The sequence below is a fragment of the Bufo gargarizans genome, chromosome 6 (genome assembly GCF_014858855.1).
Source record: "Bufo gargarizans isolate SCDJY-AF-19 chromosome 6, ASM1485885v1, whole genome shotgun sequence".
Taxonomy (NCBI): Eukaryota; Metazoa; Chordata; class Amphibia; order Anura; family Bufonidae; genus Bufo; species Bufo gargarizans.
This window is the reverse complement of record NC_058085.1, coordinates 153,156,252-153,173,907: the sequence shown is the minus strand read 5'-3', so window position 1 is coordinate 153,173,907 and position 17,656 is coordinate 153,156,252. Positions and strand designations below refer to the sequence as shown.

Sequence of the window (17,656 nt, the reverse complement as noted above, 5' to 3'; positions counted from 1 at the left end):
GCCTCTCCTTGCGAGAATATTAAATTGGAAGGACAGAGATCTCATCCTCAGCCAAGCGAGGATTAAGCAAGTAATCAAGCATGAAAATGTGACAATTTCTTTATTTCCGGATTTCTCGGCCGATCTACAAAAGAAGAGAGCCGTTGGAATCTGACTCAACTAGTATATGGGCCCATATTTCCGGGACCTGCATAGTGCAATTAGATGGAATACCTATGCAGGTAGTGCTCCCATCCCAAATTATTATGAGCAACATACATGTGTTCACATATTGACAAGACATGCACAATAAGGTTAAATGAGTTATAACATGAGTGAAATCTGCAGCTAACGGAACAACGAGTCCCATATCTGAAGGCACAATAACAAGTGGGTGATATAACGATCAGTAAGTCACCAAACAGCAGGAATACTTGCGCAATGTACACATCCAGTGCATCAGTGTAGTCCTGAACGTCCCGATTTTCTGGAGACCCAATGTTCCGCTTCTTTGGGGTCAGCAAAGAAAATGGTTTTCTCGCTATCCACAACTCGTAGGCGGATATGCCATAGAATACTGCAGATTCAGGTCCCGTAAGCGCCATTTAACTGAGACAAATGTGGCTCTCAAAAGTTTAAGACCACTGGAAAAATGGCAAAAAATCATATTTAGCATGGGTGGACCTTATCAAGGTTCCAAGTAGAGCTTCAACATGCAACAAGAAGAAATGAGAGTGAGCCCCAGAAAATTTTGAGCATTCAATTTAATGAAAATAACGAATAAACTGAAACAGGCTGTTTTTCAGCTGATCAAAAGTTTAGGACCACACCTCCATGTTTCGGCATGCTTGATGCAAGCGTTTCCATGAGGTGAGTGGGAACACTTCTCCAAGTGGTGAAGACGGCCGAAGGCCATCTACTGTCTGGAACTGTTGTCCATTTTATAAACTTCCCTTGCCATCCATCCCCAAAGGTTCTCAATTGGATTTAGATCAGGGGAACACGCAGGATGGGCCAAAAGAGTGATGTTGTTCTCCTGGAAGAAGTCCCTTGTCCTGCGGGCATTGTGTACTGTAGCATTGTCCTGTTGAAAAACCCAGCCGTTACCACACAGACGGGGGCCCTCAGTCATGAGGAATGCTCTCTGCAACATCTGGACATAGCCAGAGGCCGTTTGACGCCCCTGCACTTCCTGAAGCTCCATTGTTCCACTGGAGGAAAAAGCACCCCAGACCATTATGGCGCCCCCTCCACTGTGGCGCGTAGAAAACATCTCAGGTGGGATCTGCTTGTCATGCCAGTAACGTTGGAAACCATCAGGACCATCAAGGTTACATTTTTTCTCATCAGAGAATAAAACTTTCTTCCACCTTTGAATGTCCCATGTTTGGTGCTCTCTTGCAAAGTCCAAAGGAGCAGTTCTGTGGCGTTCAAGGAGACGAGGTCTTTGAAGACGTTTTTTGTTTTTGAAGCCCTTAAGTCTCAGATGCCGTCTGATGGTTATGGGGCTGCAGTCATCACCAGTAAGGGGTTTCTTCTTCTCTTATCACTCTATAGTATTCATCTAACAACTAGAGTGCGTTTTTTGTGTTTCTTCTTTTGTGCTTTTATTATACTTGGTGTACCCTGTACCTCCTGGCGTACCGTCACGAGGGTCGTATACAGCGGGCACCTTTTTCTATTTTGTCATTTTGATAGTCATCCCACGGTAGGCCACCCTGACATCAGCCTTCACCTCCTGTCAGGGTTAGACAGGAGTTGAGGCAAGGCTCGAGGACAGGGAGTCCCCACCATCGGGGGACGTCCCTGGGCTGAGGTCTTAGACTAGGGTAGCAGTATAGGGACACCTTCCCCACCCATGAGCTAGATATACCTAGCCTAGTGTGGTCCTACCTGGATAACTATATAGTTTAGTTTGTCATTTCTCTAATAAACATTAGTTATCTATTTTATAAGGGTTTTTGTTGCTGGACTTACATCACCAGTAAGGGCCTTCATTTGTGTCGAGGATCGTCCAGTGTCTTGACGGACAGCCAATGGGATCCTCTGGCTCAGTGCTGATGAATTTTTTTTTGGGTCTTCCACTTGACTTTTTTGTTCCATAACCCTCAGGATCATTTAAGAATGTAAGAAATTCCAAATGACTGTCTTACTTCGTCCCACATCAGCAGCGATGGCGTGCTGTGAAAGACCCCGCTTATGCAGTTCAACAACCCAACCACGTTCAAAAAGGGAGAGGTTTTTTTGCCTTTGCCATAACAACGTTTGATTACCTGACAGAAAATGACAATGAATCCACATCTTTGCAAAGATTTGGCCTTTAAAGGCATGTGGTCCTAAACTTTTGATCAGCTGAAAAACAGCATGTTTCAGTTTATTCGTTGTTTTCATTAAATTGAATGCTCAAAACATGTTTTGTCTCACTCCCATTTCTTCTTGTTGCATGGTGAAGCTCTACTTGGAACCTTGTTAAGATCCAGCCATTCTAAATATGATTTTTTGCCATTTTTCAAGTGGTCTTAAACTTTTGATCAGGACTGTATCACTTTGGATGAGATTAAACTAGCAATCACGGACCTCCCTGCTGGAAAGGTTCCTGGCCCTGATGGCATCCCAATACACTGACATATAAGGCCCACAACTACACAAATTATATAAGACTGCTCATACCCGTGAATGTTCGTCGGACTTTATGTATGACGCCACAATTGTGGTTATTCTGTAGCCCGATAAAGACCCGTTGGAATGCAGATCATACCGTCCTATTTCCCTTTTGAATCTAGATTATAAGATTCTCACTAGAGTTCTGGCAACTCGTCTTAATAGAGTGATCACTTCAGTAGTGCACAGTGATCAGTCGGGCTTCATGCCGGACAGGTCCACCTCCGATAACATCAGGAGACCCCCCAGGTGATTGCACAGATAGGGGCGGCTGAGGGTGAGCATTGGGCTATGACCTCCTTGGACACCGCTAAGGCCTTCGATTCGATTGAGTGGACATTTCTGCTTACTCTGTTGAAGAGCTTTGGCTTTGTTCTGAAATTCATTAGGTGGGTTGAGATATTATTATACAAACGACCGAGGGCAGATATATTAATAAATGGCCATCACTCAGGCTCCTTCCCACTGATTAGAGGCACGTGGCAAGGTTGCCCATTGTCGCCTTGGCTATTCGCAGTAGCTATAGAACATTTAGCTCTAAGAATAAGGCAGGATCAGATATACATGGGTATCTCCATGGGTTGCAGGGTGGATAAAATAGGACTTTATGCGGACGATTTGCTTCTGTTTATGTCTGATCCTGAGGCATCGCTCCCTAGAGCAATCAAGATTATTGAACAGTTTGGTAGATTCTCAGGGTTGAGCATAAATTGGACCAAATCAGCTATTATGCCTCTCTGGGATCACACTTGGCCGTCTCACTACCACAACCTACCTGTGGTGGATCGTTTTAAGTACCTAGGGATAGTAATCACTAGAAATGCGCAACTATCATACACTTTGAACATTGAACCCCTGGTGGCTCTCTTTGTAGAGTAATTCAAGTCGTGGCGATCCCTCCCCCTTTCCATTATGGGCAGATTGAATCTAGTTAAAATCATATTACTTCCCAAGGGCCTATACATCCTAGCTCATGCTTGCGCTCCCATATTTAAAGGCTACTTTGATCGTGTTCATGCCATGATTGCCTCGTTTGTGTGGGGTGGAGCTAAAAGGAAGCTTTCCTTGGCTGTGCTTCAGAGGCCTAAGATGCAAAGGGGTGCCTCTCTCCCGGACTTCTTTCTTTTCTACTTGGCTGATCAGCTGAAGTTCCTAAGGTCTTGGGTGTTATCGGCTGATTTGCCTAATGCTGAGTATTTTTTACAGGACTATTTGCATCTAGGTACTCTTTGGCCAGTCCTGGAAAATTCAAACTGCCCTCGCGGTCGCCTGCTCCCCCTTCACAGGTTGGCACATCAAGTATGGTAGGCTTCTTAATTACATTCATATAAGGATTTACCTGATGTCGTACCCTTGTGGGATAATCCCATGTTTGCTCATCTAAATCTGGTGGATGGGGCTGACGTGTGGAAGCTCCATGGCGTCTGCACACTGGAAGACCTGTATGGGGGTGGGCACTTACGTTCCTTCTTGCAGATTAAGGACAAATTTGGTGTGCCTCGCAATATGTTTTTCAGATACTTGCAATTGAGACACGCCCTGCAGGCCCAGCTTAGAGAGTCGGGGAGCGATATCTCAAAATACCCTTTGATAGGAGTGCTGAGATTGCAGGGCCCGAGAGGGATTATCTCCATCCTGTACACCCACCTGCTATGCAACCGTATGACAATGAACCCTCTTGCCAATGAGAACAAATGGAAGCTGTCCATACCCTCCCTGACGGAAGATGATTGGAGTGAGGCGCTTCTTACTCCAACCAGGGTTTCACCCTCTATTAATAATAGACTGATCCAGATGTTTATTCTGCATAGGAGCTACCTCCCTCCAACCAGGCTACATAAGATGGAAAGGATTTCCCATAGTAGGTGCCACAGATACTCAACAGATAGTGCCGACTTTTGGCATATGTTTTGGGAATGCAGCTATATCCGCCGCTTCTGGACTTCGGTCCTGGGGGTGCTATCTACAATGGTTCCTGTCGTGATCCCTTTCTGTCCCAAACTGTGTATACTGGGTGTACTGTATGAGGATTCGTGGTCCCATTACAACAGAATATTTTTAGGGGAAGCATTATTCCTAGCCAGGAAGTCCATTGCACTCCGATGGATGGGAGACAGACCACCGTCTCTGGGTCAGTGGAAGTCCCTAGTTAATCACGCAGTGTCCATGGAAAACATTGTCTTTAAACACAGGAAGTGTCCGCAAAAATTCCAGAAAGTTTGGGGAGAGTGGTGTTCCTCCACGTTAACCTTGCAAAATTCACATATGTACTCAGCGATTGATAATCTAAGCTTGTGTTAAAGGAGATGTGATTAGATCCTCATCATTGCATGAAGCTGTACTCACCTACCCTCAGTACTATTCCACATGGTTTATTTTGATTCAAACTGTATGCCCTGTGTCTTGCCTAACTCTGTGCTTATATCATGTCATGTTACTCCCCTGCATGGGAAATTACTGTGCATTATCCTACTTGATTCATACCTGAATGGTTAATCTTTAATAAAACGAGTTTAAAAATAAATAAAATAAGCCAGCACCTCATCTGCAGACAGCTGCAGCTGGCTGTACACATTAGATATATGTTGGCCGAACCCCTCAATTATCTAATGCGTATGGGGACCTCCCTCCTGTCAGGGCCAATAAAGATCGGGCAGGTTTCAAGTGCCTGATCCTTTTATCTTCAGGGAGATAAGTCACTGCTGGCAGTGGCTCTCTCCTTCGTTCAGGAGTCAGGATGCATGCACACTCGGTCAAAAAAGTTGGCATGTTCATAGGTGATTCAGAAGCGGTAGCTGCAGGCTGAAGGAATGTTTGCTTGACCAATGTCAAGTGTTGCCGTCCTTACAATGGATGACCTATCCTGGGGATAGGTCAGCAATATCCTGACACTTCACAACCCCTTAAAGCCACCTTGGGAGCCATTTAAAAAAATAGTTTAGAAAGGACAAGGAAGTTAGGGTTTTTCACACAAAAACCCTAACTTCCTTGTCCTTTCCAAACTATTTTTTTAAATGGCTCCCAAGGTGGCTTTAAGGGGTTGTGAAGTGTCAGGATATTGCTGACCTATCCCCAGGATAGGTCATCCATTTATAAGATCGGCAGGGGGGTCCAACTCCCAGATCTGCAAAAAAAAACACTGATGTGTGCATGGCATCAGAAATGAATGGGTCATTGTGCTGTCCCCAAAAAAAATGCAGATAGCACATGGATGAAAAATACAGTCATGCGCATAAGACCTTACTCTAACACTTCACAATTTGTTCTTTATTGTTTTAGAGTTCGGTACGTGAACTACGTGATCGCCTTTTGCATGCTCAGGGACAGGCTGCAAATGGGCAGCAATATTCTTCAAAGACATCCAGTAGCTACCCATCGCCTGCAGGCAAAGTAAGCAGAGCATCAGAAGGCTTCTTGTATAAAGAAGTAAGCAAACAGGTTTGTGTTTGATCCAAGCTAAATGCACACTCTGCAAGTTCAATTATTAAAACCACAGCTGAAATATAGCATCATAGCAGAATTGTCCTGCTGAGTTTGCAGCAGTAGGTGGCAGCACTGTGCCACATCATCCTGCACTTGTCTTATTCTCCTTTCTTATAAGGTTTATATGGTCTACATTTTCATCCCAAGTAGTTTTCTGTCTCTCAATGCATGCACAGACTAGTAGTACAGTGGTCAGACGTTTGTCATTCCCACCTTCCTGTGCAGATCTACTGGCAGCCTTATGCAAATAAAACTCCAAACCTTTTATTACATAGAAGTCTTATATTATTAGAGATCATATCTCATCGCTTAAAGGGGCATTAAAGCTTTATGAAATAAAGCTTAATCGTTGTCTAATGTTCCACACAGTTTTCCAGATCTCTACTTGCTATCATTCAGTAGGCTCAAACATGATCATACCAGTGTTCGGCTTACAGTACAGTTACCAGTCTGCGTTTTATAACAAGAATAACCTTTATTTGCTTAAAAATGTTTTAACGTATCCCCTGTGTTAGTCCCTTTAGTTTATTTTGAGATGTTTTTACTGAATAGCATTGACAAATTTCATTTTTTAAACTTGTAGGCTTTATCCCAGTCTCCAGTTAGCACTGTACTTCCACCTCCGCCTCCAGTGCCTTCACAATTCATACCTCAGCCAATGCCTGCTACAGTGCCGCCCCGTCCATCCATCCCATACCAGGCTTCCTCTGGCCCGTCTTCTAATAACTATTATCAATATGGTGGCTGGCAGCCTTACCCAGGATCACAGCCCCAGTCAGCTGTGCCAGGTGAGTGCAGCAGCATGTATGCATTCTGGTATTGGTAAGCATCCATTACTTAATATCGTTCCAATTACAGTATAGCTCCGTTGATCTGTCATTGACATGATGCTGTCGCACATATTGGCCACCACGCAGCAGAGCCACAGACTTGATACTGCCCAGGCTCCAGGTCTCTTCAGATTGCTAATGAACCAAGTGGGAACTCTTTTTTTTTTTTGCGAACTATATGGCCATTAAACAGCAAGGAGTGATGGCACCCTTAAAAACTTTTTAAGAGGTTGTGTAAATTCAAGTTTTTAAATCTAAAATTAAAATATAAGTTCTCATTCACTTGCTGGCTGCAAACTTTTTTAATTCACTAAAGGGCAGAGTAGTAGTATCTTGAATTACTTATTCCATTTTAAAAGATGGTGAGGGAGATGGAGCTAATATAACTATATTATTTTATCCAAAAAGTGAAAAACAAGAACTTGCTGGCTAATGAATTCTTGTGATCACTGCAGCATCAGCATGAATTCAGGCATATAGGCTATCTCACTATATTTTCTTTCTCTCCCTTTTTCTCTTGGAGAAGTGTAATGTGAGCTAGTAGGTTAGTAGACAGAGTGGCGTTGCAGTCCGTTCTGTAACGTTGCAGACAATGATGACAACATCCTGGCTTCACAGTGGTACTGTGTATAAGGATTTAAGAGCCCACTGAAATAGTTATACATTTACCTGCGCAGAATACTTTCAAGAGAGCAGAGCTTCTGCTGCAGGGGTGCTTACTTATGAAATAATAATTGCACCATAATTGCTGTGTGTGACCAACCTAGGTGGAGCTTTTAATCATAACAATCTATCTGTTGGGGAGAATGGCCATAAGCATAGGTTTATTTTATAACATGTCTTGAAGTAGACTCTGACAACAAGATACAGATTTCCTTCATCTATGCCACAGCTTTAACCCCTTAAGGACACAGGGCGTACAGGTACGCCCTTGTGCCCTGGTACTTAAGGACACAGGGCGTACATGTACGCCCTGTGCATTTTCGATCACTGCCGTGCGGCTGGCAGTGATCGGAACCCGGTGCCTGCTCAAATCATTGAGCAGGCACCTAGGCTAAATGCGCGGGGGGGTCCCGTGACCCCCCCCATGTCGGCGATCGCGGCAAACCGCAGGTCAATTCAGACCTGTGGTTTGCTGCGATTTCTGCAGTTTCTGATCCCCGCGGTCCCTGACCGCGGGGATCAGAAACTTTAGGATTAAAAATTGTTTCCAGTATCCCTCCCCCCTGCACCCCTGAGTTATTTGAGCACGGTGGGAGGTGCAGGGGGAGGGTTGCGGGCGGTGCGGGAGGCGGGCGGTGCGGTAGGCGGGATCGCGATCCCCCCGCCCGCCTCCCATTGCGTAATCGTTGGCGTCTAGTGGGTATACCAGGGTGCCAGCACATTGCTGGCACCCTGGTATAAACGGCTGACATCGGTGATGCGATGTCAGCCGTTTAACCCTTTCCATACAGCGGTCCGTACGGACCGCTGTATGGAAAAGGTTAACAGCTCAGGGAGCTCCCTCCCTCTCCCATCGGGGGGGCTGCTGTGCCTTTGCAGTCCCCCGAATGGAGAGGGAGAGAGCTTCCAGGCAGCCCCCCAAGCCCCGTCCTTACCCTTCCCCGTCTGCGAAGTTCTGGCAACTACTGAGCAGACGGGGAAGGTTCCCATGGCAACAGGACGCCTTCTCAGGCGTCCTGCTGTCCATGGTTCTGAACAGATCTGTGCTGAAAGCATAGATCTGTTCAGACAAAGTGTAAGTAAAATACAGTACAGTACAATATATATTGTACTGTACTGTATTATGCAGACATCAGACCCACTGGATCTTCAAGAACCAAGTGGGTCTGGGTCAAAAAAAAAGTGAAAAAAGTGAAAATAAAGTAAAAATCCAAAAACACATTTATCACTGATTAAAAATGAAAAAAATAAAATTCCCTACACATGTTTGGTATCGCCGCGTCCGTAACGACCTGATCTATAAAACGGTAATGTTACTTTACCCGAACGGTGAACGCCATAAAAATTAAAAATTAAAAACTATGATGAAATTGGAATTTTGCCCACCTTACTTCCCAAAAAAGGTAATAAAAGTGATCAAAAAGTCGCATCTACGCCAAAATTGTAACAATCAAACCGTTATCTCATCCCGCAAAAATCATACCCTACCCAAGATAATCGCCCAAAAACTGAAAAAGTTATGGCTCTTAGACTATGGAAACACTAAAACATGATTTCTTTTGTTTCAAAAATGAAATCATTGTGTAAAACTTACATAAATAAATAAAAAGTATACATATTAGGTATCGCCGCGTCCGTATTGACCGGCTCTATAAAAATATCACATGACCTAACCCCTCAGATGACCACCGTAAAAAAATAAAAATAAAAACGGTGTAAAAAAAGCCATTTTTTGTCATCTTCCGTCACAAAAAGTGTAATAGCAAGCAATCAAAAAGTCATGTGCACCCCAAAATAGTGCCAATCAAACCGTCATCTCATCCCACAAAAAATGAGACCCTACTTAAGATAATCGCCCAAAAATTTAAAAAACTATGGCTCTTAGACTATGGAGACACTAAAACATTTTTTTGTTTTAAAAATGAAATTATTGTGTAAAACGTACATAAATAAAAAAAATTGTATACATATTGGGTATCACCGCGTCCGTGACAACCTGCTCTATAAAATTACCACATGATCTAACCTGTCAGATGAATGGTGTAAATAACAAAAAAAAAACGGTGCCAAAAAAGCAATTTCTTGTTACCTTGCCGCACAAAAAGTAATATAGAGCAACCAAAAATCATATGTACCCTAAACTTGTACCAACAAAACTGCCACCCTATCCCGTAGTTTCTAAAATGGGGTCACTTTTATGGAGTTTCTACTCTAGGGGTGCATCAGGGGGCTTCAAAAGGGACATGGTGTCAAAAAAACCAGTCCAGCAAAATCTGCCTTCCAAAAACCGTATGGCATTCCTTTCCTTCTGCGCCCTGCCGTGTGCCCGTACAGCAGTTTATGACCACATATGAGGTGTTTCTGTAAACTATAGAATCAGGGCCATAAATAATGAGTTTTGTTTGGCTGTTAACCCTTGCTTTGTAACTGGAAAAAAAATATTAAAATGGAAAATCTGCCCAAAAAGTGAAATTTTGAAATTGTATCTATATTTTCCATTAAATCTTGTGCAACACCTAAAGGGTTAACAAAGTCAGTTTTGTATACCTTGAGGGGTGTAGTTTCTTAGATGGGGTAACTTTTATGGAGTTTCTACTCTAGGGGTGCATCAGGGGGGCTTCAAATGGGACATGGTGTCAAAAAACCAGTCCAGCAAAACATGCCTTCCAAAAACCAAACGGCGCACCTTTCACTCTACGCCCCGCTGTGTGGCCGTACAGTAGTTTACGGCCACATATGGGGTGTTTCTGTAAACGGCAGAGTCAGGGCAATAAAGATACAGTCTTGTTTGGCTGTTAACCCTTGCTTTGTTAGTGGAAAAAATGGGTTAAAATGGAAAATTTGGCAAAAAAATGAAATTCTCAAATTTCATCCCCATTTGCCAATAACTCTTGTGCAACACCTAAAGGGTTAACAAAGTTTGTAAAATCAGTTTTGAATACCTTGAGGGGTGTAGTTTATAGAATGGGGTCTTTTTTGGGTGGTTTCTATTATGCAAGCCTCGCAAAGTGACTTCAGAGCTGTAGTGGTCCCTAAAAATTGGGTTTTTGTAAATTTCTGAAAAATTTCAAGATTTGCTTCTAAACTTCTAAGCCTTGTAACATCCCCAAAAAATAAAATATAATTCCCAAAATAATTCAAACATGAAGTAGACATATGGGGAATGTAAAGTCATCACAATTTTTAGGGGTATTACTATGTATTACAGAAGTAGAGAAACTGAAACTTTGAAATTTGCAAATTTTTCCCAATTTTTGGTAAATTTGACATTTTTTTTATGCAAAAAAAAAATTTTTTTTTTTTACTTTATTTTACCAGTTTCATGAAGTACAATATGTGACGAAAAAACAATCTCAAAATGGCCTGGATAAGTCAAAGCGTTTTAAAGTTATCATCACTTAAAGTGACACTGGTCAGATTTGCAAAAAATGGCCTGGTCCTAAGGTGTAAAAAGGCTGTGTCCCTAAGGGGTTAAAGGGAACCTGTCACCAGGATTTTGTGTATAGAGCTGAGGACATGGGTTGCTAGATGGCCGCTAGCACATCCGCAATACCCAGTCCTCACAGCTCTGTGTGCTTTTATTGTGTAAAAAAACTGATTTGATAGATATGCAAATTAACATGAGATGTGTCCTGTCCCTGAGATGAGTCCAGCGTGAAGGAGCTCAGCACCGCCCCGCATCCTCAGAATCTCCTCCTTGCTCCCCGACATCAGAAAACTAGAGCGCCGTAATCTCGCGATGCGCTAGCTAGCTCGCACGCAGTTCGTTCCCTGAGGCTGATGCCAGCACAGGGAAGGAACACTATGAGGACACTGCACATGTGCTAGCTCGTGCATTGCAAGCAAGATTACGGCGCTCTAGCTTTCTGACGTCGGGGAGCAAGGAGGAGATTCTGAGGATGCGGGGCGGTGCTGGGCTCCTTCACGCTGGACTCATCTCAGGGACAGGACACATCTCAGGTTAAAGGGGTTGTCCGGGTTCAGAGCTGAACCCGGACATACCCTTATTTTCACCCCGGCAGCCCTCCTGAGCCTGGCATCGGAGCATCTCATGCTCCGATGCGCTCCTGTGCCCTGCGCTAGATCGCGCAGGGCACAGGCTCTTGTGTTTAGAATAACACACTGCCGGGCGGTAACTTCCGCCCAGCAGTGTGTTCGGTGACGTCACCGGCTCTGAGGGGCGGGCTTTAGCTCTGCCCTAGCCGTTTTACTGGCTAGGGCAGAGCCAAATCCCGCCCATCAGTGCCGGTGACGTCACCGGGCTGCCTGTCAGCCCCATAGAGAGCCCGGTATGTCACCGGAACTCAGAAAAATGCCTTTGCCCTGCGCGATTTAGCGCAGGGCAAAGGAGAGCATCGGAGCATGAACTGCTCCGATGCTCATGTCAGGGGGGCTGCCGGGGTGAAAATGGAGGGATGTCCAGGTTCAGCTCTGAACCTGGACAACCCCTTTAATTTGTATATGTATAAAAAAATTTTTTTTTTACTCAATACAAGCACAACTGCTATACAATGTATGGCTCTGTGCCTGGTATTATATAAGGAGGACGCAGCAGTTACTGGAGTTATGTGGCCTCCTCAAACAACTGATTAGCAGAACTGCCATGCCATCTGCTGCCTCGGGGGACACCTCTGCTCCGATTCTCTCTCGGTATCAGAGCATCAGGCGGTCTTCCACCATACAGATTCTCTCTGGGTGGTTAAAGGGTTTCAACCACCAGAAATACTGTTATGTAGCTGACTGACATTAGCGATGTGCTAATGTCAGAACTACATAACAGTAAGTCTCTAACAGTAGTTCTGCAGCCGTTTTTGTTAAAAACATACTTTTATAGATGCTAATGAGCCTCTAGGTGCTATGTGGGCGTCATTAGCACCTAGAGGGCTCCGTTCACTAACCATTTCAGCCACCCATCGCGTCCCTCCAGCCCGCCCCGCTTCTGTTGATTGACGTAAAACTTCTCAGTATCGAGTACCAATTCCCGCACCTGTGCTGTGCGCTTCTGTATTCTCCTGGCGCTGGCTTCCTCACTGCGCCAACTACGTTACAATGAGGAAGCTGGCACCAGGAGCGCGGCATTCACTCACTCCGCCTGCGCTGAATACAGAAGCGGATGGCGCAGGTGCGGGAATTGGTACTCGATACTGAGAAGTTTCACGTCAATCAACAGGAGCGGGGCGGGCTGGAGGGACGCAATAGCCGGCTGAAATGGTTAGTGAACGGAGCCCTCTAGGTGCTAATGACGCCCACATAGCACCTAGAGGCTCATTAGCATATCTATAAAAGTATGTTTTTAACAAAAACGGCTGCAGGAACTACTGATAGAAACATTCTGTTATGCAGTGCTGACATGTCAGTCAGCTACATAACAGTATTTCTGGTGGTAGAAACCCTTCCAAGACAATTGTCCACTGAGGATCCTCTCCTCTCCAGGGTTGGTATCCCCTCTAGTGGACTTTCGGACGGCGCTCCCCTGGCTGCACAAGGTAAGTCAGCCTGCCACGTGGTTAGCATGCCGGCACACCTACGTGATGTCTCAGGTACGTTTGCCTTCCCTTTAACAGGGGGGGTACTTGTACAATTGCCAAATGCTGTACCCAGTACTGCAGCTATTTCTCTATACCAGGAGCTATATTCTACACACCCTCCTAGTCGGAGAGTGTTCCCGCCAGGTGCTGTAGCCAAAACAGCTATTCTGGTGCTAGCGTGCGACCATATATTCAGAGGGAGCCCTGGTTCACCAGAGTGAGTGCCTGTAGCCATTACAGTACACTATGCAGCCGTATCCGAGCAGCCACATTTCTCCCTTCATGGGTAGAGTACCTGTACCATCTTCAGACACTGTAGTAATTACACCTGTCTGGTTCTCTGGTGCTCCATCTCCAGATGCTGTAGTCATAACACCTGTCTGGTTCTATGGTGCTCCATCTCCAGGGGCTGTAGCCATTGCAGTTGTTCTAATGTGCACCAAGCAGCCACATTGCGCCCTTCATAGGTAGAGTACCTGTACCATCTTCAGACACTGTAGTTATTACACCTGTCTGGTTCTCTGGTGCTCAATCTCCAGAGGCTGTAGCCATTTCTCATGCCTGGTGCTAGTGTGCACCAAGCTGCCACATTGCTCCATTTACCCTAAGTTCACACTTGGGCGTTTTACAGCGCGTTCCTACGCGCTGTAAAACGCGCAACACATGAAAACCAATGCTTCCCTATGGGGCTGGTTCACATTTTCGCGTTTTACAGCGCGTTTGAACGCGCTGTAAAACGCCCGACGCTCAAACAAGTACAGGAGCTTTTTTTGGCGCGTTTGACGCGTGTTTGGGCCATAGACTCTTTGGACAACACTGCTGTCAATCACCCAAACGCGCGCGTCAAACGCGCGTTCACTATTACAAAAAACGCGCGATAGAAACGCGCGTTTGAGAAACGCTTAGGTGTGAAACCAGGGTTAGAGGTAGAGTTCCTGTACCATCTCCAGATTTGCTGTAGCCGTTACACCTCTCTGTTTCTATTATACACCATGCAAGCCCTATTTCTCCCTTACCAGGCGAGGTATAGAGGCCCTCTTCTAATGAAGTAGCTATTGCACTTCTCTGGTTCCAGTGCGCACCACGCAGGCATTGCTCCCCTCTGACGTGGAGTTCCTGTGCCATCTCCAGATGCTGTACCCTTTACACCTGTCTGGTTTTAAGTCTGCACTTCAGAGCCGTATTTCTCCCTTATTAGGTAGAGTACCTGTACAGCCTCCATATACTGTGGCATTTCCAAATGCTGTAGCTATGTTCCACTCTCATTATAATGAGCTCCATGCAGCCACATTACTCCTATTATAGGCGGAGTATTTGCAGTATCTCCAGGAACTATGCCCTATTGGTACAATCTGCGGCCCATCCGGCTCCTGCATTACTAGGCGTATTTCTCCCTTTCCTGGCTCTGATTTGTGATAGGCAATCATGTGCCCCCCCGCATTCACGTGGAGTGACCTGATGCTGTATTCATCGCTCTCTTCTGCTTCTAGCATACATGGCATACCTGGGATCCATATGTCTCCCCCCCTTCCTGGGCGGAGTAGAGTTGCTTTGTTCGTTTCAGTATATTGCTGGCCTGTTGATATCTGACACCAGGTGCAGTTCCTCCTGAACCAGGCCCTCTATGTCTTCTCTTTGCCTCTGTACTAGGAATGATTTTTACTTCAATGCCTGATGCACTATTTAACAAGACTTCCCAGTCCTGTTTTGCACCAGACAGCTGCTCTCCCCCCGTGGGCAGGTTGTTGGCTGGCATGCTAGGATTGCTCTTTGTCAACCCTGTAAAGTACTACTGCATGCTGCACAGCTGCGTTACCTGATTTTATGATGGAGTACTCACATTGTTATTACTGCTCCTCTGCTTTCACACAGTTACATGGCACAGTCCTGGCAGAGTACAGGGATCACCACTGGATGTTCTATCCTGCAAGAGTACCCAGCGTTGTGAGCACTAGTCGCTACTGCAGTTTTGGGTCATGCGTCTTCGCAGGATGTCCTCTCTGATATGGCTATGATAGGACTAGTGAGTGCCACACACCTGCCGGTGGGAGGACTTTTCCGTGGCTTGCTCGGGTTTTGGACATGGTCCCGTATGTCTTCCATGGTCCAGGTGTTCTTGGTACTCCCTTATGTTTTCTAATTATTTATGCTACACGACAGAAGGGCCATTCCCTTGACCTGGCCGTTGTCCTTTCCCCTTCCCTGGGGGTTTCATTGTGCTCTCCTGGTAGCTGGTTTCTACATGTCAGTGTAGTCTCTCCTGGCTTCCCACATGTCAGTGTAGTCTCTCCCGGCTTCACCTGCCGACTTCTTCATCCTTTCTGACATATGGATGTTTGGCGATTCTTTTACCAAATCCAGGCTGCTGTACTTGCTCCTTCTGGGACAGTGTTATACAGTTGGCTGGTCACTACACTTGGCATGGTTGGTCACCCATGGCAGATGTATTTTCTTGATTTTCTGGCTATTGTTGTCCTTAGGTGGTCCGGTTCTTTGGACCCTTCTTGAGCCCCTGTCCGCGTAATCGTGCTTGGAGTCCCTGACCCCACTCTTTCTTAGACCATCTAGCTGGCCATGACATTTTGACCTCACAGGCTCTGTATGATAACTGCTTCTTTGGGCCCAGTTTGGTCCTTTTTTCCCTTCTGGATCCTCATAGGTTGTTGCCTTCTTGAGATTCTAACCTCTCTTCCCATTCCCCCAGGTAAAGTACCTGGTACCTAGTTGTATAGTGCTATGTTTTGCAGTTTACATCGTATTGGTCACTTTTGGGACGGAGCTTTCCCTCGTTTGGAGAACTGTTCCTCCTTAGGCTGTTTGGAGTCTTCTTCTTCTACTCCAATCTCTCTGACCAGTGGGTCTCCACTTGTATTCCCAGGGCCTGCGACTGTTTCCTTTTTTCCCTGTGACTTTATGTGGCCAGGGATTTCTCTAGTCTTACATTTCCCAGCGATATTATATCTTTCAGAGGCTTGTTCCTCGCCTCCTCTGTATGGGAAGCAGGTCTTTACGTTCCGTTCTCCTGACCATTACCTAAGACTCACCTCCTCCGGGGGTTGGCTGTTTTCTCTGGCAGGAAGAGGTTTCAACCTTCTTATAGGGTGTTTCTCTTTCCCCCTTTTCTTGCTGTGAAATGAGGCTTGCTCCCTTCCCTTGTGTCTTTGTTATGATTTCTCTCAAGCGTTTAGCCTCCAGTGCTTCATGGTTTCCTCTCTGCCCTGGCCTTTACATGTGGTTGGCCACGAACAGGCTGTGTTTTGGTCTGAGACAACTTAAAGTTTTAGTCTTTGGTTGAGGACTGCTTCTGTCCTTTTTCCAGGCATTTTATCTCCTGCCAGGCACCCTCATAGTCTATTTTATCTTGTTGGGTCTGTCCTCTTAGGGCTTCTCCTCCTGGAGCTTCCTTATCTATGCAGAGTGCTAGGTTATTGTTTCCAACTTAAGTCCTTCCATATGCAGAACGCTAGGTCGTTACCAACAGACGTTGCTGTGCTACTCTCCTGTTTCCTCAGGGTGAGCCCTGGTCCTTCTAGATCCTCCCTTTGGCTCTCTAGTGCACTCTTGGTCAACTCTTGATTCTCGCGCAGGACTTCTGGTCCTGTCCCTTATCCTCTAGCGCTTAATTTTTTCCCACCTTGGGTGGAGCTGGGTGTTTCCCTTTGTTCCTTCTTGCTGGCTTTCTTTCTCAGGTACCTGTCCTTGGGATCCTGACGGTCTCCCATTTTTTTCTTCTTCTTTGGAACCATTTCATGCTAGGGTCTCTCCTGGTCCTGTTGGGTCACATGGTTCTTCTGCACCTGTTTTTTTTGTACTTGCTATAAAATCTGTTTCTTGTTCAATGCATTGGGGGACACAGATCCCACCCTCTGTTTTACTTACTATCCCTGTCACCGGGCTGCTGTTCTCTTTTCCTTTCCCGGTCCAGGACATGTTGGTTCTTCGCTTTTGTTTCTCTCTCCTACTGCTATTGGTACAAGCGGAATAGCCTAGTGCTGTGGAGAGGGTATAGCCCACCTGGGCGGAGCCAACCTTTTTTTTTATATCTAGTGCCTCCTAGTGGTACGGAATTTACGGTAAGTACAAAAATCCAATTCAACTCCACTGTCAAGGGACTGACCTATTTTGACTTACTGTACATATGACCAATTTGCATGAAGCTAACACTCTTCAGATAAGGCCACACATAATGGGATTTTTCTGCTGCGAAGCTTGCTGCAAGTCTGATTTAGCTGCAGATTTCATCCCTATACATTGAATCCCCAATTCAATTCTGTAATATTTCAGCAAGGTAATGAGCATGTTGCATATTTCTCATTTTGCTTGTTTCTCTGTACTTAATTTACAAAACTTCATCCACATGTATTGTCCACACTAAAATTGCAGCATGTCTGAATGTGGCTTTAGGGTGAGTTCAAAGATAAAAGTGAAATAATGTTTTGATGCAGAATTTTACAAAAACGTGATTTGTCTGAGATACCATATGTGTAATACTGATGCATTCAGGGCTGTTAC

At 45.3% G+C, this 17,656-nt stretch overlaps 1 protein-coding gene across 6 annotated transcripts in view; it reads left to right on the top strand.

The window, feature by feature from the left end:
* Positions 1-17,656, top strand: part of SEC31B (SEC31 homolog B, COPII coat complex component) — a 127,513-nt gene that overhangs the window by 65,236 nt on the left and 44,621 nt on the right. For 4 of the 6 annotated variants that reach the window (XM_044296836.1, XM_044296835.1, XM_044296833.1 and 1 more), the window contains exons 19-20: positions 5,920-6,078; positions 6,707-6,911. In XM_044296836.1, coding sequence (XP_044152771.1) covers positions 5,920-6,078; positions 6,707-6,911 — 364 coding nt within the window. The remainder of the gene's footprint in view (positions 1-5,919; positions 6,079-6,706; positions 6,912-17,656) is intronic. The other 2 variants (XM_044296837.1, XM_044296834.1) reach the window with 2 other exon arrangements.